Below are 22,915 nucleotides of genomic sequence, written 5' to 3' on the forward strand. Positions count from 1 at the left end.
TCCACACTGGGTGGAGAAATTATGAAACAAATAAACTTTTAAAAACCGTTATTTTAGTACCCACTCATTATTCACAAACCTCAATGTTATCAAAAATAACTTGTTTAATGGGAGAGCACAATGTGTCCTGAAGGGAAAAATTTTAAACTGGGTCTGCTCCAATTTTACTGAGCTAAATACTTCTAACAGTGGGCCCTATCTTATTCAAGTTTAATTAGCCTAACTCTTCTAGGAGTGCCTGGCTGGCTCAGTTTGTGCAACATGTGACTCTTGATCTCAGGACTATGGGTTTGAGCCCCATGTTGGGTGTAGAGATTACTTAAAAATAAAATCTTAAAAGTGCGCCTGGGTGGCTTAGTCGGTTAAGTGTTCAACTCTTGATTTTGGCTCAGTTCATGATCTCAGAGTTTTGAGATCAAGCCCCACATCAGGCTCTACGCTGGGCTTGGAGCCTCCTTAAGATTCTCTCTTTGTCTGCCCCCTCCCCACCTCAAAAAATTAAATGAACAGGGGTGCCTGAGTGGCTCAGTGGGTTAAAGCCTCTGCCTTCGGCTCAGATCATGATCCCAGGGTCCTGAGATTGAGCCCCGCATTGGGCTCTCTGCTCAGCAGGGAGCCTGCTTCCTCCTCTCCTCTCTGCCTGCCTCTCTGCCTACTTGTGATCTCTGCCTGTCAAATAAATAAATTTTTTAAAAAACTAAATGAATAAAAAATAAAATCTTTAAAAAAAACCCTAACTCTTCTAAAACATAATAGCAGGAAGAAGCAGCAGCAGGCTCTAACTGAAAAGGGAAATATACAGCTCATTAATAAAGTCTACATACTCAGTAAGACCTTAGTAAGATATGTAATTAGAGCTATACACTCAGTCAGATACATAACTTCAAGGAGATACTAACCATTAAATGGTTTTATCCAAATAAATCTGAAGTTGTCTTAAAATATGGCCAGATATAACCAGAGCAGGGATTCTCAACCCTGGCCATAACATTAAGAATTCACCTCCTAAAAGGGTGCCTGGGCTCTCTCACGTACCAGTTAAATCAGACCCTCTGAAGATGGCACCAGGAATTCCTATCTTTTATAAGCTCCTCACGTGCAACCAAGGTAGAGAACCACCGAGCAAGAGGTAGGTACTCCTATAGTGTAATAAATGCAAACTTTAACTGAAATACTGAAAAGGTAAAGGTAATGAGTAATTGTGAACATATTAAAGAGTCATAAAGAACACTTCCTCTTCTCTTAGCTTCTATCACAAAGTACCTAGTGTCTGGTTACGTCTTCTTTGCTGCAGATAAACGCCTAAATCTATTAATGGTGAAACTCTGATTGTATCATTCCTTTTTCATTTACTAGCTGGAACACTGCTATGAATAGAAACTTCCCCCATCAACTACTGGGTTACCCTAAGGTCCAGTTCACACAGAAGGAAGACAAATGCTTTATTCTTCCTACTTTAGTCCATTTTCAAAATGAATTACTCCTTATCTTCCAAAGGTAACAAATGAATTTCTTCTTAGCATATTTATAAACTCATGAATTTACACACATTTGACAAGTTTCAAATATATCTCAGTTAATATTCCAGCTGATGCTCAAGTCCCATCTTTAGCCAGCATGAGCCTCTTCCGGTTGCCTTTTTGAGTCCTCTCGACATACTCTATCAAAGATTCCTTGCTTTCTGGTGTGACAGGGCACTCCAGATTAATTGTCTACATTTCCTACCCCAATCTGGAATCAGCCTTTTGACCAAGAAACCCTGCTTCTTTAAAGTTGCCCTTCTTAAAAAAAGTGTTTTTAATTTCCAAAATACATTTTCCATGCAAACCTGGAAACTGCCGGTTGGGTGGGGGGGGCACCTGGCTGGCTCAGTCAATGGAGCCACGAGCGACTCTTGAATCTAGAGTCATGAGTGAGAGCAAACCCCACATTGGATGTAGAGAAAAAAAAATAAAATAAAATAAAATAAAATCTTCAGGGACACCTGGGTGGCTCAGTGGGTTAAAGCCCCTACCTTTGGCTCAGGTCATGATCCCAGGGTCCTGGGATCAAGCCCCACATTGGGCTCTCTGCTCATCAGGGAGCCTGCTTCCTCCTCTCTCTCTTTGCCTGCCTCTCTGCCTACTTGTGAACTCTCTGTGTCAAATAAATAAATAAAATCTTAAAAATAAATAAATAAAATAAAGTCTTCAGAAACAAACAAAACTGGAAACTGCCACATCATATACCATCCAGCAAATGCTATAATGCTGTCAAAGAAACAAAGATTAAGTGACTGATGAAGTAAAGGCCTATTATTTGGTTCTAAGTAAAAACACCCTGCACACATAAGCACTTCCCAAGTACCAATTATTAATGACTAACCTTTTCAAAGTGATGAATTGCAAGCCAAATCTCTCCTTGTGCATTGAAAACACAGCCAAGATTACTCCAAGCTACTGCAAAGTTCGGTTGCGTCTCAATTGCTTTCAAATAACATGCCTTAGGAGGGGTTAATGAAAGAAGATGGGAGGGGAAGGAGGTAAAGGGAAAAGGGAAAATTTGTAAAGGGAAAAAAAAAGATTGGGGGGGGGAAGAAGGTGATATCATTATTCCTTCTCTGACCAGCCAAAAGTGACCCTGCAGCATAGGCTCGCTTGCGCCAAAACTAATGCGCTGCCACAGCTGGCTGCTCCTGCGCCTGCGCCACCAGAACCCAAGTGCAAACCACCATGTTCAGTTCTGCTGACCAACAACCGACCCTTTATTCTGGGACTTATCTGGGAAGTCAGTTGCCTTAATACTCTATGCTGGACTTCTCTTATCTGAACACCTAAGGGCTTCTGCTAGGTTTTCAAGTCTGCTCTAGAGGGTGACACAGAGAACCAAATTTCCCACCCCATCACCCCCTCACCAGTTTCCCAAAGCGTGCCCTACAAAATGTTACCAGAGCTCACTGGGAAAAAAAAGATTTCATGATCAAATCAATTAGGCGAACAGAAAACTGGTTTCTTTGCTACAGAACTTGCCTAAGCCTTTAACAGTTTATATGGGACTTCCTCAACTTAGTTGACCATGGAACTCTTTTTTTCCGTGGACATATTACTAGAATGCTACAAAACACACTTTGGGAAACACTGCTCTAAACAATACTGTTCCTCACTCACATCAAAACTATGCTATTGAGAAGAATGTCTTTCTGCCACATCAGGTATAAGAAAGCCAGGCTATCCATCCTCACAACGACCAACTCCCAAGGGGGACCAAAGCTGAAACCTCGTATGATAGGATTGCACCTAGGTTGAGGTCCCTGTAATGCGAGCGCAAACATCGCTTGCGCAACCTAACAGCAACGCACTGCGCGATCGCTGCGAACTGCTGCGCTACATAGAACACCCCTAGACGCAGCAAACGGCCAACCAGATCCATTAATCTACTAGACAGGCCCAGAGAGAATATTTGTTTAATGAGATTAGTTGGACTCGAGGTATGTTAAAACCCAATTTTATCCAAAAAAGGCTACACAATAGGACTGAGGGAGCCAGTCAATCAGATTACTCATCTAGTCAACCGTTCACAGGGGCTCATTTGCACGCATTGCGCATTAACGCTGCGCAGCCTTTGCGCTACTGCAGGGTCACAGCGCATCATCAGAAGAGCAGAATGCTGCAATCCAAACAAAGAAGAAAAAAGGAAAAATGAACAACAAGAAGAGTTAGAAGCTTTTACTAGTAAATTATCTCTAATAATTTTTAATATCAATTAACTTTTACTTATCTTTGACAGAATTGTGGCTATAGTATAAAACATTCTCTTACATAACTTGCTCGTAAATAAAATTATTTTAAGCTGTTTCTGAAGCCACAAGACAGAAGATTCAGGCATGGAGGCAAATTGTTTTGCTGTGGCAGTTACAAACCCGTTACCATATTTCTCATCATGTGACTTTTCGGTGCGTTCCTTGCTGGAAGAGGAGGAGGTGTGTGTCTGCCCTAGATCCAGGCCTCGAGCTCCCTTCAGCGAGGCACCTTACGCATGGAATAGGAGGTTTCACCCACCTGAAACCTTCTAAATACAATATCAATGGTGAAAAACCAAAAACAAGAGAGAAAATAAAAACAAGATCATTAGTAAAAGTTCAACAAAGCAATTGAAATTCTTTGGATGTCTATTACATATGGGAATGAGGACAGTCTCAAGTCTGTAACATGGGAAACATGCAGAAGGGAGAGGGTTAATCAGGGCTATTGCATACAGCAGGGATTTTTGCTGGAAGAAAGGCTCTTCGCTTTCTACAAAGACAACTTAATTTTGCTTCCATCTACTAGGAATATGCTGGCTTGAATTTTCAAATGCACTGATTACAAAAGAAATACATTGCATTTCACTCAAGAGTATGTTCTTGTTCACTAAGTTCTCACAAAAACAGAATAAACATTTTTCAAACTAGGTGTCTCCAGAGCTCTGAAATAAAGAAGTCAGCAACCTAAGGCAGGCGCAATGTCTCAGCCTAAACCGATCTCTAAAGCTGCAGTGAAGTGCAATTCATGTTAGCTGTCCGCTTGGTGGGGTGACAATTAATAGGAGCTTATCAAATATTTGTTCTATAAATTACCAATTAGATTTATCAGCTAAGATTGAAATCCATTACAATTCATTAGCTGGAAACCTACATAAAGGTTAATCCAAAGTGTCAGCAGAATTTATGAGCTACGCACTTAAAACTAGTGCCTTTTAACATTAGATGGTGCTGAAAAGCCTTCGCCCTCCCTAGATGAAGCAAACAGACAGCTACGCTGCGCATACACTCCACGCATTAGCATGCGCGTGGGGCTCAGAGCAACAGGTGGGAGTTTCAGAAGCATTCTGGTTTCTCCCCACTCCTCACCCCTGCAGCGCGGTTGCGTAAGGTGGCTTGTAACAAGACAATTTCATTTGTAAATTTAATTTACAATTATACCAAAAGCTTTAATAACCCAACCTGGTGTTCAAATTCATTATTTGGAAACAAAGAATGCTAAAAGCCACCTTTCCACTTTGGCAAGTTTTCTTTCGATCAGTCCATTTCCCAAACAAACCAGCTTTGTCCTTTTTTTTTTCTTTTTTTTTGAAAGAGGTAGGGTGGGGAGGAACAAAAGAAGGAAGTAAGGAAGAAAAGAAGGTAGACAAATAGGTTTGGAAAAGAGGAAAAAGGAACTTAGGGGAGGGAGTAGGGACAAGGGGCAGGATGTTCCAATTATTAATTTGCAATCATTTTAACAGCCTTTCTTCCACTGTAAAAAGGGTAAGGAAGATGAAGGGAGGAAGGTTAAATAAGAATTTTAAATGCCAGTATTACAGGGTAACATTTGGATGAAATTCTTCTCCACTTACAAGCCACAAAGGACTTAGAAGAGCAGCATTTTCAATGGCACCTGCATCATATAGGAGTCTTGAGCCAAATCATAGGCGCTCTGCTTGTCACCAGCAGGCAAGCCTCAGATTTGAAGGAATAGTTACTTATTCCCACATAAGATCATGACGGAGCCCATTGTTATAAAGATGATCTAGCTCAGCAGAAAGGCTCCAAAATGTTCAGGCTCTTGCTTTACCCCCAGACTTAGAACAGATATGCCAAAGCCTGGCCCTGCTCTAGTCTGAGGTGATTCATGCCATCAGTTTTCCTCAGTTTCATAGGACTGTTTTTTGGAGATAGCTCAATGAAGAGTTGAAGACTTGGCAAAAAGTACAAGTTTTCATAACACTGATGTTTCAATGTATTCTATCAAACACCTACCTTGGCTTCTTCCAAGCGACCCAGGGCTTTGAGCAGGTTCCCCAGGTCACTGCGAACACAGTACAAATCCTAGAAACCAGGAGATACTCCTTAATTATACTGTCAAAAAGACCTTGAAATTACTTTTACGCATCTAAACTTGCTGTCCTTTTATTCTGCCAACTAAAGATACTGCTTGACAAATTACAGAACCATAACCCCACATCCTCAATTCCAAATTCCAAAAACTTCCAAAAACTTATCTGATGATTAAATCTGACCAGAACTGGCACAAAGCTATTTAGAGAATTCATTGATCCCACTTAGTGTGAATACTCAAACATCCGCTGCAGAAACATGTAAGTGTTTTACTAGAAGGTACTGCTCCAGACTCACCTGAGAGTTTTATACATGGTATTACCATCTTTTGAAAATCCTAAAAAATTTCGAGTTTTGAAATGCATCTGATCCCACCAGTTTCAGATAAGAGACTATGGGCCTTGGAACTGGAAATTATTATGCTAACTGAAATAAGTCATTAAGAGAAAGACTAAAATCTCACTCATATACGGAATTTAAGAAACAAAACAGGGTGCCTGGGTGGCTCAGCGGGTTAAGCCTCTGCCTTCGGCTCAGGTCTCGATCTCAGGGTCCTGGGATTGAGCCCCGCATCAGGCTCTCTGCTCAGCAAGGAGCCTGCTTCCCCCTCTCTCTGCCTGCCTCTCTGCCTACTTGTGATCTGTCAAATAAATAAATAAAATCTTTTTTATAAAAAGAAACAAAACAGAGGATCATAGGGGAAAAGAGGGAAAAATAAAGCAAGACAAAATCAGAGCAGGACACAAACCCTAAGAGACTCTCAAACATAGGAAACAAACTGAGTGCTGCCAGGGGAAAGGGGAGGTGGGAGGATGGAGTTATTGGGAGGGCAAGGAGGGCACGTGATGTGATGAGCCCTGGGTATTATGTAAGACTGATGAATCACGAACTCTACCTCTGAAACTATACATTATATGTTAACTGAATTTAAATTTTTAAAATGCAGGGGGAGACTAGGGGCTTTACTGTAGCTTCTCCTCTCCCTAAACGTCAGTCACTTTAAAAAAAAAAAAGCACCAAATATTTGTTCAACTATTTTGTTCAAAGGTTATGATGAATCACTCCAGTATCAAGGGCCAAAAATTTTCCATAGTGAAAAAAAGTATTTAGCTGTGACTGGTGATCAGCAAACCTACCCTTGGGCTGTCAGGCATATTTAGAAACCTTGACTTCGTTTCAGCATTAGACAGAAGGATTATCATCCAACCAAAGCTTCAATCCTGGCACCTGCCACTAGATTACTCATTAGTATTAAGTGCCATTAGAATTGAGTGGGTGAATAATGAAAAGCAGTTGACTCTGCTTTTTTATTAGCAACGCCATTGTGTTGTGAGTCATCTGACTCACCATTCCGTTCATCAGTATGAAAGACTCATCAGAACAGTGAGCTTAAATTTTTATTTGTCCTTGTTTGCCTTTGTCATTCAAATCTACCAGCTAACAAGCACAGACAATGGCAATAGGGAGTAAGCTTATCATTTCAAACTGTTCCACAGAGGGGGAAAGAGCCTTATTAAGTCCCAGTAAGAGAAATTTTGCCAATTGCACCAAAGTATCATCATATACGCTATTCTATGCACAATCGTATTATGGTTTCCAGAATCAGGTGGTTAATTTTACTGACAAACAGCTTTTGTGACTGTATACTACCATCCATCAGGTGAACCAAGTCAGCCAGCAAACAGACTGCCACAGAACAGCCTACAGTTGACCATATTGGGTCAGTTCCATGATCTACCTGATCTGTCCTGTCTGTCCATCAAGCAGTGACTGGTGTTTGGGGAGAGAAGGACTGTCTCCCGTGACCTCACGTACAAAAGGCTAATACTAATCCTTTAAAAAAAAAAGTCACAGGTATCATTAGTCTTATTACAGATTTATCCTCCTCTAATGACTCTAAGCATTTTTAGCCCTATTTATACTCAGAAATAATGATTCTATAATCTTGCTATCTACTTTGTATAATTGTTCTTCCTAAACTTTAAGGGTTACCCTTCGGTTTGGGCCAACCATTAACTAAACAATCCAATCTGCTCATAAAAGCTCTATTACTACATCTGATTATTGCAGTTACTTACCTTTGGACTTTTACCAATTCCTATGTCTCTTCTGAGCCATAATAATCAAAATCTTGCAATAATTCTCCAACAGTGACCCTAATGGGCTATATATTTTAGCCAACTGTTGCCTACTTTTACCCTCTAATGTCTATAAACTCTTGGATGGATGCCATCCAAGTGCTGACAGTGCCTACCTATATTTAATAATACCATCTTGATCCATTACAGCATACTAAATCAAGTTAACACAATGCCCACAGTTAAAAACAGATTATCTTCAAGATCACTAGCAGATAATCAACAAGGCAGTTTTAGAAAAAGGTAAAACATCTCATATTAAATATAATACTGAAACATCTCATATTAAATATAAATATAAGTTGCCCATTTGGGAATCCAAACGTTTATGCACAAACAGCAGATTTCTAGGAAATCCAAGGACACAAGTATTCTCCCAAAAGTTCGAAACCTAAGACTGCTTCAAAATGAGTACGAATTTCCTACAGAGGGGCACCTGAGTGGCTCAGTGGGTTAGAGCCTCTGCCTTTGGCTCAGGTCATGATCTCAGGGTCCTGGGATTGAGTCCCGCATCAGGCTCTCTGCTCAGCAGGGGGCCTGCCCCCCCACCCCGCCTCTCTGCCTACTTGTGATCTCTCTCTCAAATAAATAAATAAAATCTTTAAAAGATAAACAGAATTTCCTATATAACCACCCCTCCCAAAACAACATTTATTTCCTGCCTTTCTTCCTAGAGTTCCAACCCCTACCCACATCTATCTATCCACACTTACACACATACACATGAAGCAAGAATCAGGTTGATAAAAACATACGGTAGTTCTCAATTGCCTCTCAATTTAAATTTAAACTCCTCAGCCTCTACTCTTTCTGAATCTTCAAACTGACTCTCCTCTACTACACTCACTTCTTGTTACTACTTGACTCACCACTTCAGCCAAGGAAGTCTACTTGCTATTTACCTTCCTACAGAATGCTTAGGTTATAAGCACCCACTCAAGAAAATCTTCTGATTAATACTCTCTAACAATAATCATCCAAGGAACCTAACGCCCTTTTTCTCTTTACGGGTCAGCTCCTCTCTCATATTAGGAACCTTCAACTTTTTCTCCCCGGCATATCACCCCAATTCCTAATAAAGCACTGCACACACAATAAGCACTCAAATATTTAAATGTGACATTTGCACAGCAAACATAATAAAAAGCAGAGACAAACAGAAATATATGGTTTTCCACAGCTTGGCTCACAACAGTAACAAATTACATGACAGTAATATGATAGTCAGGATGCCAGTAGCTCTCAGCATTATGCATCCACAATCAAAGCCAAAGCAATGTTTCAACAACCAACAGAGCTCCTTAGAACAACTTGGGGTTATAGCCATTTTACAAAGGACAATTTTATACGTAATTCATAAAAGGAACTGCTGGGTATGAGGCAACTTTAGTGAACCATCATAGAGATTAACCGCTGCAATAGCACCTTTAAATACAATGGACTAAAATTTCAGTGAAATTATTAAATCATCCAACATTACAGAAGACAGTTAAGAACATAAAAATATGAAACAGCTCCAGGTCTTAAAATTTCTATAATCAAGTCACAGAATAACTTCTACCATTAACTAGAAAGGATCAACACTGCTGAAAACAGATTACCAAGAATACTACCATAACATTTTACCTTTTCACTGCTGCAAAACCAAAATAACATGATTTTAACTATTTTTCATAGGCCAACTATTTCTATGATTCAAGACAACAATGCATTGCTAACAAGTTGTGACTTAGGAACAGACTATAGACTGTCAATACTGAACTGACAAAGGCATTTGACACTAAGCTGAAGTCTAGTTAAGGTTAGATATCCTTCAATAAGTTAAAACATTACTGGTATACTTAAGGTGAAATCACAGCAGTCTGCACAATCCTTTTTTCACTCTTACTGGTGAAGGCACAGAAATAAAGCAGCGACTTCCACTAGTAGAAATAGAATCACATGGGAATTCATAGCTGTTCAGTGCCTTTAAGGAGGTAGTCCCACGATATATTTTAGGACTGTTTTTACTTCTTTGGTGAGGTCCAACAACAAGCTTTCTGTTAACAGGTTAGATACTGAAAAACACGGTTCTGTCTCCCACTTTAGTCTTCCCTTCTCCTTTAGGTTTTCTACTCTTGCAGTTTGGTATCAGGTCAGCAGCAATGACTGCCCTGCTACACACGTAAACAAGTGAAAACCTGAGCGCCAAGGGGATCAGAGTTCAAGATGTGGAGCCACAGCTATATAAGAGGGCAAGAGTGAGTTTATACTCAATCAACAAGAGAAGGGTGGAACCAACCCTGATTAATAAAGGGTATGAAGTTACTGTGAAAACTAGGTGCACAAGTGAACTCTGAGCCCTGGCTCTGAAGAACAGGGTCCAAGCATGGCAGTACAGGGCTCCCCCCATAATTTCTTGTGGAAACTAGCCAATAAAAATCACAAAAAGCCATGCAAATCTACATATCTGTTCAGAATACTCAATGCATGTAAGAAGTTAGTTTCACTGACTACTTCCAAGAAGAGTCACTGGGAGACTTTTCACTGTATCCATACAAAAAGCAATGAAAAAATAATAATAAATATTAAACTCTTAAAATTACTGGAAAAATAATCATTAACAGATGTCATAATGAAAAGTGATTTCAGATCTTTTGCACAAACTACTAAATTAAGCTGCAGTTTCCAAACCTGTAAAATAGGGATTAAGGATAGTAGGATACAATCAATGGTTTTCAAACTGTACACATCATCCCTTTTTTAATCTTTTATTTCTTCTCTCTTCCGTGTTTACTTTCAAGATATTCAAGCTCAAAAGAAATGAACATAAGAAAAAAACCTGACTCTTAAATCTCTTAAATACAGAGAACAAAGTGGTGGCTGGGGGGGGGGTTGGAATTGGCGAAGGGGATTAAGATACACTTATTGTGAGGAGCACTGAGTAATGTATAGAATTGCTGAGTCACTATACTATACACCTTAAACTACTGTAACACTGTATGTTAATTTTATGTGCATTTTTTTAAAAAGACCGTTACCAAGAGGAAAAAAATTATATTCAGGCTCAGGTTTTAATATCTTACTTCTCCATTACTGACTGTGTGATCCCAAGAAAGTTACAGGACCCGACTCTCCTGACTCTCTCTTTTAACTGGTAAAACTGGCAATAATACTATCTACTTCAAAGGATCATAAGCATTAAGACCAATATCTGAAACAACTGGCACAGTATTTGAGCTCATAGCGGATTTTCAATAAATGGTAGCTAACATAATTAACTTAACTAACATAAATAACTTCCAGACTTGTTGCAAAACTAAATGTGGACCACTTAGCTTGGTTATGTACCTTTCATTTTTCCTGGAGACCTACACTCCTTCTATCATTACCTCCTAAGTTTATATCTATCTGTAGTTCTTTCTTAACTACATCAAAAGTTCTGAGGGCCAGTCTTACTTTTTTTTATCAATCTTTGAGAGACCCTAACTCAATGTGAACTTAATGTCTGCCAGCTGGGCCTCACTTGTCCGCCAGAGAACATCAGCAATTTAGCCCCCCAAATTTAAAAACTAATCAAAAACCTGGCTTGGATGCTATTGCCTCAATTCTACCACTTGTAATTATGTTGAACAAAAACAGAATAAGCTACTGAGGAACACATTTCACAGCCTAGTTTTCATGTTACTGACCCACACAGTGGCGTCCTGTTTTAACTATTTCCTATTACAGATTAAGGCCCTTCATCCAGTATGCCTTGAAAATCAATTAACTGTTACAAATACCTATCAGAACATATCTAAATTTAATCAAAACAACCCCCCCAAAATGTCGTATGTTCTGCATTTTTACAGTCATTATAAAGATAGGTGTAGAACTTCTTGCAATAAGGGTAATTTTTATGCTTTTTAAATGTAACTTGCTAGATAAAACTAATTTTTTAAAACATAATGCAGATCCAGTCCAAGCAATTTCACCATTTTAAGTCATCAAACATTTCCAAATTCTTAACTTCATTCCATCCAAAAACCTATTTAATGTCTGAAATAGCAGGCTATTTCCCTGTGGGCTTTTGTAAAGGGAAATAATAACCATTAAAATGTTACTCACAGGATTGTACTGAAGAGCAGAGACGTAAGCTTGTACTGCCCCTTCCATGTCACCTGCTGCTACCAATGCCGCTGCCAGGTTAATATAACCATCGATGAAATCTGGTTTGAGACGCAGTGCGTGCCGGTAGTGCTCAATTGCTTCCTGTAACTGCCCTCTTTCCTTGTACACGTTCCCCAAATTCGAATAGGCTTCTGCCAGAAGGGGGTTCTGTTTAATTGCCAGAGTGCTAAAGTGAGCAGATCTGGAAAAAGCGAAAAGTGTTGATACATGGGTATGCGTGTCACAGAGAGAAGGTATGGCCCACACGCAACTCAGTTTCTGAAGCTCCTGTGCTATTACTGCTAACTGTGTAACAAGACAGTATCTTTCAACTACTGTAGGGTAGGAAATATTTTGGAAATCAAAGTCTTCCAAAAGTAGAGGGATCCCCGATTTCAAGTTGGAATCCTTTTTTCTTATGAGATAAAATTCTTACCAAAGTCTTAGCAAACTGCCACATTGTAAAGACATGAACACTAAGATCAAAAATGAAAATGCTATGGGCATGACCCTCATTTCCATTTGTTGATTAAAATGTAATGGCACTCATCTTTTAATGTCTAAATAAGCCAGAATGGCAATTTATTAAAAGGGTAAGATAGATTCTTCCCTTTTGATTAATTCAACTGATAAGCTAAAAGTAGCATATCATAACGATTTGTGCATCTGCAACTTGAACCACATATGCACCTCCTACCACAGCAACATACACCATCATTTCTGAGCATCTCCATTCCTCAAACTGACACAGCTTACAAAGGTGAGACAGGATGCTCAGATGGAATAAATTATTCTTAGTATACCTGAACAGAGTTAAGAAGGCAGATGTAGGTGGGAAAATCTAGAAAAGGTCCCTAGTCATACTGAGAATATAAACACCACCATGAAAGAAAGGAGAAAAACTGGCAGCTGGGCATGTCCCAAGTGGGCAAAAGAGCAGATGTGCGTTGGTGGCTTAGTTGAAACCCAGTACTGGAAAAATTTCAAGTTCAAATATTTAAGTATCATTTTTTTAAGCTCAGCACCCAGAGGCAGCAATCACCAGCAGGTATCCCCACATCTCCTACCTGTCCAGCCTTCGACACTGGAAGTGTATAGATGAAAGTAATAAAAGCACACCAGTATTGTCTGGCTCTTGTCTCCAGAGCTGCATGCAGTGTCTCTCAGCTGCCTCAAAATCTCCTGCCTGATATTCTCGATGTGCCAACTCAGCTAACCCTTGGAAGGAAAGCATACGTTTCGTTGGTTCTGGAGAATCATCAAAACATTTGAGGGAAGGAGGGGGGAAAACAAAAAGTTAGAAATGCAAACAAAAAAATGTAAAAATATGGTATATTAAACTCAAAGATGAAAACGCTTGAAACTATGTAAAGCACTAGAGTGTTCTGCACTAATTTATACCTCGTTAACATCAGGTGCAGAATTGGCATTTTTAGAATTCACCATTAACTTTTCTTTCCCAGACCAGAGAGAAACATTTACTTCCAAATAAGATTATATTTTATGAACAAAAATACTCTGTACTTTTAAATCATAAGACAGAGGTAGCATCTAAAGAGTCACCAAACATTATTCCCTTAGTTAACATACAGAAACAAAATATACAACATGATTTGCAAGGTCACAAAGATTTAATGTCAGAACCACCTACTGGAAACTTAATAAACACTCTGTCCCATGTTTCAAGTTGCATTTGTGGGGGGTGGGATACTGGTAACAATCTCTCTCTTCAACTGACTGGGAGCACCACCTGTGTTTTTAACTCTTGAAATTACAAGAATGTATTGGTAATTTCTCTACTTTGTTTTTTATTAAGGGATACACTTGAAACCAGCACTAAGGGGGAAAACGTTAAAAGCCAAGGTGCTATTTTTAAAACAGCTGATAAACAACATGAATTAGTCTCTTAGGAGCCAAAATATTTAAAGGGGTCATCAAACGTTTTAAGAACCAAGACTATATTGCTCCTCTATTCCCAATTCACAATGGAGACCAAGTTAGCTAAATCCCACCCATACTGGTTTAAAACTAGCATTTTCCAAGAGCTCTGACACTGACTAAAGGATTAAGACATTGCAAACAACCCTAAATAAACCAAGCAGTTACCTACAACTGCAATGATTTTTAGGAAGAATGGGGAAATGCTCAAATATAAGACCATTCAATAAAGTGGGGCAGAATGAGTAACAAATGAAAGCACTGTGTAAGTGACTTAATTCAGATACATAAAGGGTACAGCTAAAGCCCAGAGAGGGGGAGAGAAACAACCACAGACTGCCTGTCTCAACTGTAAACAATTCCTTAAACAATGATACATTACTAGGAATTTGATCATGGCACTTTCATTAGGAGGTTGGAATGGGAAACCATGTACAAATTACTTCAATTCTACCAAGGTCACAGTGACAAGCTCAAATTTGAGCCTTGTACCCCAACCCTTAGAGCTGGCAAGTGATCCATATACTCAGGAAAGCAAAGTAAATTTCCTGACAGAACGTAAAGCTGACCACTACACAATAGCAGAGACATGCATCCAAATCTGGGTGAGGTGGTATCTCAAGTAGAAACTAGTGAAATAATGACATTTTAGACAAGTCTCTGGAACTTCCTAGCCCCTCATTTCAACACACTATCAACTTTCAAAGCCCCTTTATCTGCTAATATTAACACTTGAAATGACAACTTCCTCAAAGTAACATAGAAAAGGGCAAGCTCATACAGACTCTTACATCTTTTAAAATCCCTGGAAAGAAGGGGAACACTGATCACGAGATCCCACTACCCACAATCTCACGGATTAAGATCAACGAAGGATTCTATTACTTCCTGCACAATGTCCAAAAATAATAAAACCCCTGACACATCTCAACTGGGAAACAACAAAATAACCTCGTGGGAAACCTTAGAACCACAGCTCAGTTTCCCCCCCTTCCGCCCCAAATAGCCTCAATATGGAAAGGCAGCTGAAGGACACTCCTATAATTTGGTCCTCTTATTTTTAGTACCGAATGCTCCCGACTGAATTGTCTAAAAGGGCAACCGCCTTGCACTTGTGCAGCTACACTCCAGTTGCTTTACAAACTCTTCAAGCAAGGATGAAAACTTAAAAAAATACACACCCTATGAATAAAGAGACACTAAGCTAAAGAATGGGGACGGAAGACCCAGAGGCGGCGGCGGAGGAATACACGGAGAAAGTAACACAAAGCAGGAATTCGGCGGGCAGGGTGGTCAACGCCAGAGCACCCGCACCAGGGTGGTTTCTCCCCGAGGGTAGGAAGTGGACCGCAGGGCTGGCAACCTCGCGAAGGGAAGGGTGTGGTTCCCCGCGGGAGGGGAGGGAAGACGGGATCGGAAATCCAGGCTGGGGGCAGCGGGTGGAGTTGGGCGATGGCAACAGGAACCCCTGGAAATTTCCAATCTAAACCGGGGCCGCTCGACCGAAACACCACCAAAAAGGCGCTGCCCAGCGGGGTGCTGCTCAGTAGCCCCTCTTCTCGAGGTTACTTACAGCACACCAAGGAGCTTCTGCTTGTCCTCGGGTGATGCAAAGTGAGGACATGATTACATTGGAATGGCACCCCCGCCCTAGATTGACATAGAAGAACCAAATCTGGCTAAGGGGAAAGGGCTGGAGGGGGAAGAGAAGGGGGCGGTGGGCTGAATTCGGGGAGAAAACGACTGCGAAGGAGAGTGAAAGGGCAGGGATTCCAATGCAGTCCATTCTGAGACGTTCTAAGCGCGCACGTGTGGCAGAGGCGTCCCGAGAGAGTCAGCAGCTAGAAAATTGATGGGGTTAAAAAAGCAAAAAATGGAAGCAGAAAGCAAGCAAGAAAAGAGGAAATGTTCGAGGAGCGGACAGCGGAAAACCCGAACAGATGCCGGTAGACGACGAAAAGCTCAGCAATGCCACTGATGTAATGAGGATGGCTAGGGGTAAGGAAGGGAGTGATGAGAGGTCGAGGACGGCGCGAGACCCCAACGGGGCGTCTGCCAAGGTAGAACGGACACCGGTACCTGTGCTGTCGGCCACGTTGCCCACGGAAGACGCCATCTGGAGCTTCTTGAAGGAGAACGAGAGGAGGGTAATTGACCCGCTGCCGCCACTACTGGCAAGAATGTTTCTAGAGGTAGTAAAAAGAGGGCGGCAGCCGTACCAGTGTTTTGGCAGGCTTAAGCGGCGGCAGCAGTTACAGGCTTCGAACCTTAGGAACTCTGGTTGGCCATCTACCTCTCACGGTCTTGAAATGGCGGCGACGGCTCCTCGGCCGAAACAACACGGGCCGGAACTACTTTCTGTTACAATCAAGTACCAGCGCGGAAGTAGCGCGGTAACCAGCGCTACCGACAAAATGACTATAATCAAAGTCGCTGGCTCCTCTGTAACCTTCCGCCCAGGGCCCATTGCGACAAACACGATTGTGTCGAGAGCGCATGCGAGCAACCCTGTCAACCCTACTCGCGCTTAGGGCACCGGCTGGGGCAGGAGCGGCCAAGTTTTTCAATAGCGAAGCGGAGGGTTAAAAAGAAATCCGTCTACACGACGGATACATTTTTGTCAGAGTTGTGCGGTCTGTTACCTAGCCGGTAGTGAAGGTTTTTGGTACCAATGCCAGAGGCGTCTAAAAAATTCCATCAACTTTATTCGTGTAAAAATTGATAGTTACAAGGTTGATGGACCAATCTGAGCAAGTGAATTTAAAGGTTTCTATTTCAAAGACTGAGCTGTTGTTCAAAACGATGGCGGAGAAGGTTATAATTGGAACGAGTCTCAATTCTGATTCCACCCACTGATCTCAGCACTTTGGATGAAAGACATTGATACTCTCACCGGGCCGAATGAACCTGAACATCTCAGATCGTAGGCATACAGTTCAAAATTTCAAAATCGTTTTGGTGTGCAGCGTAGTTCTGCCCACGGTCTTCTGGGCAAATGCTTCATAACTCGGGGACATGCTGAGAGTTTGCATTCCAAAGGCAACCATAAAAATGTTAAAGATGATTCATATTCGTCAAAATTCTTGACTCTCTTCTGAATTGTAATTTCACTTCCCCCAATAGCTTTGCAGATCCTAACAATCGATGATTACATTTAGCTCAAGGCAGCTCAACAATGACATTAATTCACTTGCCATCTACCTAAAACCACACATCCAGATTGAGTCTGAATTGCTTCCACTTCCCTGAACAAATCAACCCTTATGATCGTCCTGTAGTTTCAAGTCCATTGTTCCGATATTTTGTAACATTGGTATTAATTTATATCTCCTTGTTGAAAGGATTTGAGTTACCTTGTCACATCAGCAAGAAATTTTTATAAGCCCATGGAGGCAACAAGTTGGATCTCACAGAGCTTTTTTATTTCAAAAAGTCATCCTTGATCTAAGAAAACAGGTCAGTGAATTTCTTCAAAACGTTTCTACTGCCTTGTCATTTGACTACATTAAAAAAAAAAAAGCCTAAGCCTACAAGTTCTGCTTCAATTTCTTCAGCACAGTTCATAAACTGTTAATTATGGATATGAGTGCAGAGAAAATTCATGCTGATAATTTCTTCCATCACATCTGATGATTAATAGTCACATGCAATGAAAAAGACCAAGTTCAATCCACAGACTCTCTCTGGAAATTGGGTACCAACCTCTTCTCTCAGACTGGGTTAACTGGGAAAACGTTTTCTACCGGTTCTCATTACAGGTGCCTCATCTGTGGCAAATAAACTCAGCTTTTCAGCTTTTAGAACAGACTTCTCAGATTCCACTGGCAGATGTTTAGGCCTTGCTGATTAGCAGGTGCTAGCTAATTAAGTAAAACTCTTTTTGTTATTCAATGTTAGGTCATGTTCCCTGTGAGGCAGGCTATTGGGCTTATCCCTACTTGTGGTCTAAGTTTCCTTATCCCGAGAGAGAGAGAGAAGAGTCAGAGGATATTATGATACATTTTGCTGCTGTGAGAGGCTGGATGGTGAGGCTCACAGTGCTTCAATCAGGAAAAATCCCAGCTGAAGTCTCAAGAACCCGCTCCAGGTACCTTCCGGGCATAGCACCTGGAAGGTTTCGTCTGAAGGACTCGCTAATGGGACAAACACACCGTCTTTGGCCAATCATGTAAACATTTCCTAGCACATCCCTTTGTGCAAGGCACGGTGGGGGACACGGCAATCGCAGGAGATCTTCGCCCCCAGGGAACTTGAAGCCCAGTTAGGCAGACACAAAAAGCCACTGGAGCATAAAACGAGACTATTAGGTGCTAGAATATCTGGAGAGAGAACGGTCTCTTCTGGCTGGAGGCCTGACCTGGGCATGGAAGAGGGTGCTTTTGTGTATTCTCGTTCACCCTGATTTCTGGCTATTTTTTCCCTCCCTTTCAGGGGCAGCGAATCTAAATTCAGAATCGTCTGAAATAAATCAGCCCCGTTTTCCACCCGAACCCCAAACTTTGCCTGCATGCTAACATCGCTAATGACGTATTCGGTTTTTGTTACCGTGCAGCGAATTGCCACCAGTTTCGCGGCTTCCAGCCGCACGCATTTCGCAGCCCTCGCGCCGGCTTTGGCAGAGGGAGCGGGAGTCACGCTCTGGCCGCCGCCGCCACCACCCGCCGCGCTGCTGCCGCTGGAAAATGGCTCCAAGGGTTAAACGAAGCTGGAGAAACACACGTGGATGGACGCCGCACCGCAGGGTTCTCCGGCTGTTCGGGAATAACATTCCAGAGAGGGACTGAGCCCTCCGGGGATTAGAGAACGCGTCATCACGAAGAAAAGTAGTCTTAAAACCTTCCAGAAATCTTTGAACCTGAATAAAAGTAAACGAGCCCCTGACTTCATGATAGGACCCTAAGCATCCCTAAGCCAGTGTTTGGAAACCACGATTCCTTGTTTGGTAGCTGCTAAGGGAGGGATATGACCGGCTGTGCTATCAACAGTGGGGATGAAAAGGGTGGAAAAATAGATCAAAGAGTCAAAGCTTAATGGGCACATGAAAAAGGCTACTTTCTACAGAACAAAAGCAAAAAGACAAGGGGAGCACACCCTCTGGGGGCTCCGCCAGATGAGGATACCTTTTCCTCTCCTCAGCACCTAGAGTCTTGAAAGATGTGAGAGCTCAGAGGCCAATGAGGTCCACTTCCCTTAGCAATCATGACTATAGTCCTACCCTGTGGCCTCTGGACCCACGAATGCTGAAGAGAGGTGTATCAAAATGGAGAAGGCGAGAGTCACGGCTTTGGTTCCTTCCTCCAATCCAAGTCCAGCATGGAAGGATGTTTTTTGTTGGTGGTGGTGGTTTTTTTTTTTAAGATTTTATTTATTTATTTGACAGATCACAAGTAGGCAGAGAGGCAGGCAGAGAGAGAGGGGGAAGCAGGCTCCCCACCAAGCAGCGAGCCCGATTCGGGGCTCGATTTCAGGACCCTGGGATCATGACCTGAACCGAAGGCAGAGGCTTTAACCCACTGAGCCACCCAGGTGCCCCACGCAAGGATGTTTGAAAAGATTTTCAGTCTTCAGCCCAGCACTGTGTGCCAAGAGCAAGATAATTCATAAAGGAGCTTGGAATCCCAGAATGGAGACTTGCAACGTCACCTCAATGAACACGTGTCTGTAGTTAGTGGACATACACCTCAGTACTGCATTTGGTATTCTGGATCCTTCCAATAGAAGTTCCAGCACTGCCTTCTAAAGTGTTTGGGGGAGGGACAGGGGAAGCTTTCTCTGAAAATGGAAGTCAGGTAGACCAGGGCCCTACAGTCATTGCCCCCAGGGATCTTTGGGGATCAGTCTGTGAATGGCTTGTTGACACCATAGTCATCACATTGCAGAGTCCAAGAACAAGACATGATGATGTCCCCCCACACTCACCACTGCTGACTCCAGGGCAGAATAATCAAATCCAAAGGAACTTCATGGACTCACGGGCACAGATGTCCTTGTGTCTAAAATTATGGGCTATCGGGGTGCCTGGGGGGCTCAGTCGGTTAAGCATCTGCCTTCAGCTCAGGTCATGACCCCAGGGTCCTGGTTTCGAGCCCTATATCAGCAGGGGGAGGGAGTCCCTACTCAGTGGGAAGTCTGCTTCTGCTTCTCCCTCTGTTGCTTCCCCCACCAGTGCGCTCTCCCTCTCTCTCTCTCTCTCTCAAATAAATTTTTTTTAAATCCTTAAAAAATAAAATCAAATTATGTGCTATCATTTGAATTTTGATCCTGACTCTGCTCCTGGGGTTGCAAGAGTTTATGACTCAATGAAAAGTAGTGGTCTTACGGTTGTGACAAGCCTTATAAAGATGATACTGGGAACCAGTCACATGCTGGGAAGCAGAAGGAAATCTAGTAAATGTGCCAGATGGTTCTTTTCTTGTTCTGGATAGTTCTGATGACTGTTATCTTTTAAGCTGGAGCTTTTGCTCCCATGGTAAAAACACTTCACACTAGAACTGGGCTCTCAAACGGTAGGTTTCACTTTGATGAACAACCAGATGTGGATAGACAGTTTCTGATCTAATTAAACATTCAACCAGGGACTCTAAAAACAGAGCTTTGTGTTGTTATTCAGGGCCTTCGTTGCCTAAATCGCTATTCACCCAGTCAGACTTACCAGTTGAGTATCGTGATTTCATGCAGGTGCTTTCTATGTAATACCTGTCTCAATTTATTATGTTTCTGTATACCAGAAGAGACTTAATTCAAAACCTGCCTTTGCTGAATAAAATGAAGGATTAGTGACAAGAGCAGCATTCATGAAAATGAGGAGAACTCTGCATCCTGCACTTTGAGTTCAAGAAAAAAAAAATGAAATCCAGTTTGCAAACTTGCATTGCTATTAAAACCTTCTGCAGGGGCGCCTGGGTGGCTCAGTGGGTTAAGCCGCTGCCTTTGGCTCAGGTCATGATCTCAGGGTCCTGCCCCGCATTGGGCTCTCTGCTCAGCAGGGAGTCTGCTTCCTCCTCTCTCTCTCTGCCTGCCTCTCTGCCTGCTTGTCATCTCTCTCTGTCAAATAAATAAATAAAATATTAAAAAAAAAGAAAAAACCTTCTGCAGCTACAACTCTCAGAGTTTTTGATGAAAAGAGTAATCAATTTGTTTAGGGGTGGGGAAGGGTCAGCGAGATGTCCTGAGTTTGCTTTTGGTTCTTTAAAATGGAAAGTCTTGGGGCACCTGGGTGGCTCAGTGGGTTTAGCCTCTGTCTTCGGCTCAGGTCATGACCCTAGGGTCCTGGGATCAAGCCCTGAGTCGGGCTCTCTGCTCAGCAAGGAGCCTGCTTCCCTCTCTCTGCCTGCTTCTCTGCCTACTTGTGATCTCTGTCAAATAAATAAATGAAATCTTAAAAAAAATTTAAAAAATCGGGGCGCCTGGGTGGCTCAGTGGGTTAAGCCTCTGCCTTCAGCTCGGGTCATGATCCCAGGGTCTTGGGATCGAGCCCCACATCGGGCTCTCTGCCCAGCAGGGAGCCTGCTTCTCCCTCTCTATCTGTCTGCCTCTCTGCCTACTTCTGCCTACTTGTGATTTCTCTCTCTGTCAAATGAATAAATAAATAATCTTTTTAAAAAATTTTAAAAAATAAAATGGAAAGTCTTGAGGTTTTAGAAGTGTGAATTATCTTCCATCATGGACCAAAAAAAAAAAAATCACCACGTGAATTAGCAGATTCTCCTTAATCCACCACCCCCCACCATCCTGCACTGCTGTCCACTGTGATTCCTATGCATTGAGAGCACATTGCACGTGTATTCGACCCACAGTAAAGCTGAATGAAAGTTTTGGGTTAAAAATTGTTTTCTCCTTAAATGGCCTATTTTCAAAAGGTAGTATGAAAGAGACATTTTCATGTGATAAAATGCAGAATTTACATACACTGAAAATGATTTTTAATCTCATAGTTTAGAAAGATTTAGAATTGTGAATTAACAACACTCTTTTCTTTTTATTTTATTTTATTTTTTTAAAGATTTTATTTATTTATTTGACAGAGAGAAATCACAAGTAGACGGAGAGGCAGGCAGAGAGAGAGAGAGGGAAGCAGGCTCCCTGCCGAGCAGAGAGCCTGACGCGGGACTCGATTCCAGGACCCTGAGATCATGACCTGAGCCGAAGGCAGCGGCCTAACCCACTGAGCCACCCAGGCGCCCCAACAACACTCTTTTCTCAATTATTTTTTAGATTGTGCTAATTATCTGGTTGTGAAAAGTTGTATTTTTCCACTGCCTTCATTTTCATCTAGTCGTTTGTATATTTTTAATGACCTTACATTTTAAAAAATCTTAAAGAAATGTACGCCACCAATTTAGAAATTGTTGCCTTTCCTGCCATTAAACTCTGATACAAATTGGCATAACATATAAAGACCCATGGAACTAGAACTATTATTAAAGAAATAATACATGATGTTAGATTTCCTATGATAGCAATTTTTCGTGTTACTTTCCTTTGCCAAATATTTTATTTTTTTTAAGATTTTATTTATTTATTTGACAGACAGAGATCACAAGCAGGCAGAGAGGCAGGCAGAGAGAGAGAGAGAGAGAGAGAGAGGGAAGCAGGCTCCCTGCTGAGCAGAGAGCCCGATGTGGGACTCGATCCCAGGACCCTGAGATCATGACCTGAGCCGAAGGCAGCAGCTTAACCCACTGAGCCACCCAGGCACCCCCAAATATTTTCTCTTAATTTCTTCAGCTGAGTCAACAATTTCTTGGATGGAACCTGATTATACAACTCATTTTCATAAACGGATTGGATGCTCTTACAGCAGTAAGCTTTATATCGAGTTTTTGATTGATTTAGATACAAGGGAAACACTGTATTGCAGTTGGATTCATATTTT

The 22,915-nt window shown here is 41.8% G+C and overlaps 1 protein-coding gene and 1 pseudogene across 3 annotated transcripts in view; one reads left to right on the top strand and one right to left on the bottom strand.

The window, feature by feature from the left end:
- OGT (O-linked N-acetylglucosamine (GlcNAc) transferase) overlaps positions 1-16,365 on the bottom strand; it is a 34,404-nt gene extending 18,039 nt beyond the window's left edge. For 2 of the 3 annotated variants that reach the window (XM_044235552.1, XM_044235554.1), the window contains exons 1-5: positions 16,120-16,365; positions 13,170-13,350; positions 12,061-12,304; positions 5,756-5,824; positions 2,365-2,481 (exon numbers count right to left, since the gene is read on the bottom strand). In XM_044235552.1, the coding sequence (XP_044091487.1) occupies positions 2,365-2,481; positions 5,756-5,824; positions 12,061-12,304; positions 13,170-13,350; positions 16,120-16,156 (648 nt within the window). In that variant the 5' untranslated portion in view covers positions 16,157-16,365. The remainder of the gene's footprint in view (positions 1-2,364; positions 2,482-5,755; positions 5,825-12,060; positions 12,305-13,169; positions 13,351-16,119) is intronic. The other variant, XM_044235553.1, reaches the window with a different exon arrangement.
- A 2,197-nt stretch (positions 16,366-18,562) lies between these two features.
- On the top strand, positions 18,563-20,838 carry LOC122896611 (annotated as a pseudogene).
- Positions 20,839-22,915: the final 2,077 nt, after the last annotated feature.

The sequence above is a fragment of the Neovison vison genome, chromosome X (assembly GCF_020171115.1).
Source record: "Neovison vison isolate M4711 chromosome X, ASM_NN_V1, whole genome shotgun sequence".
NCBI lineage: Eukaryota > Metazoa > Chordata > Mammalia > Carnivora > Mustelidae > Neogale > Neogale vison.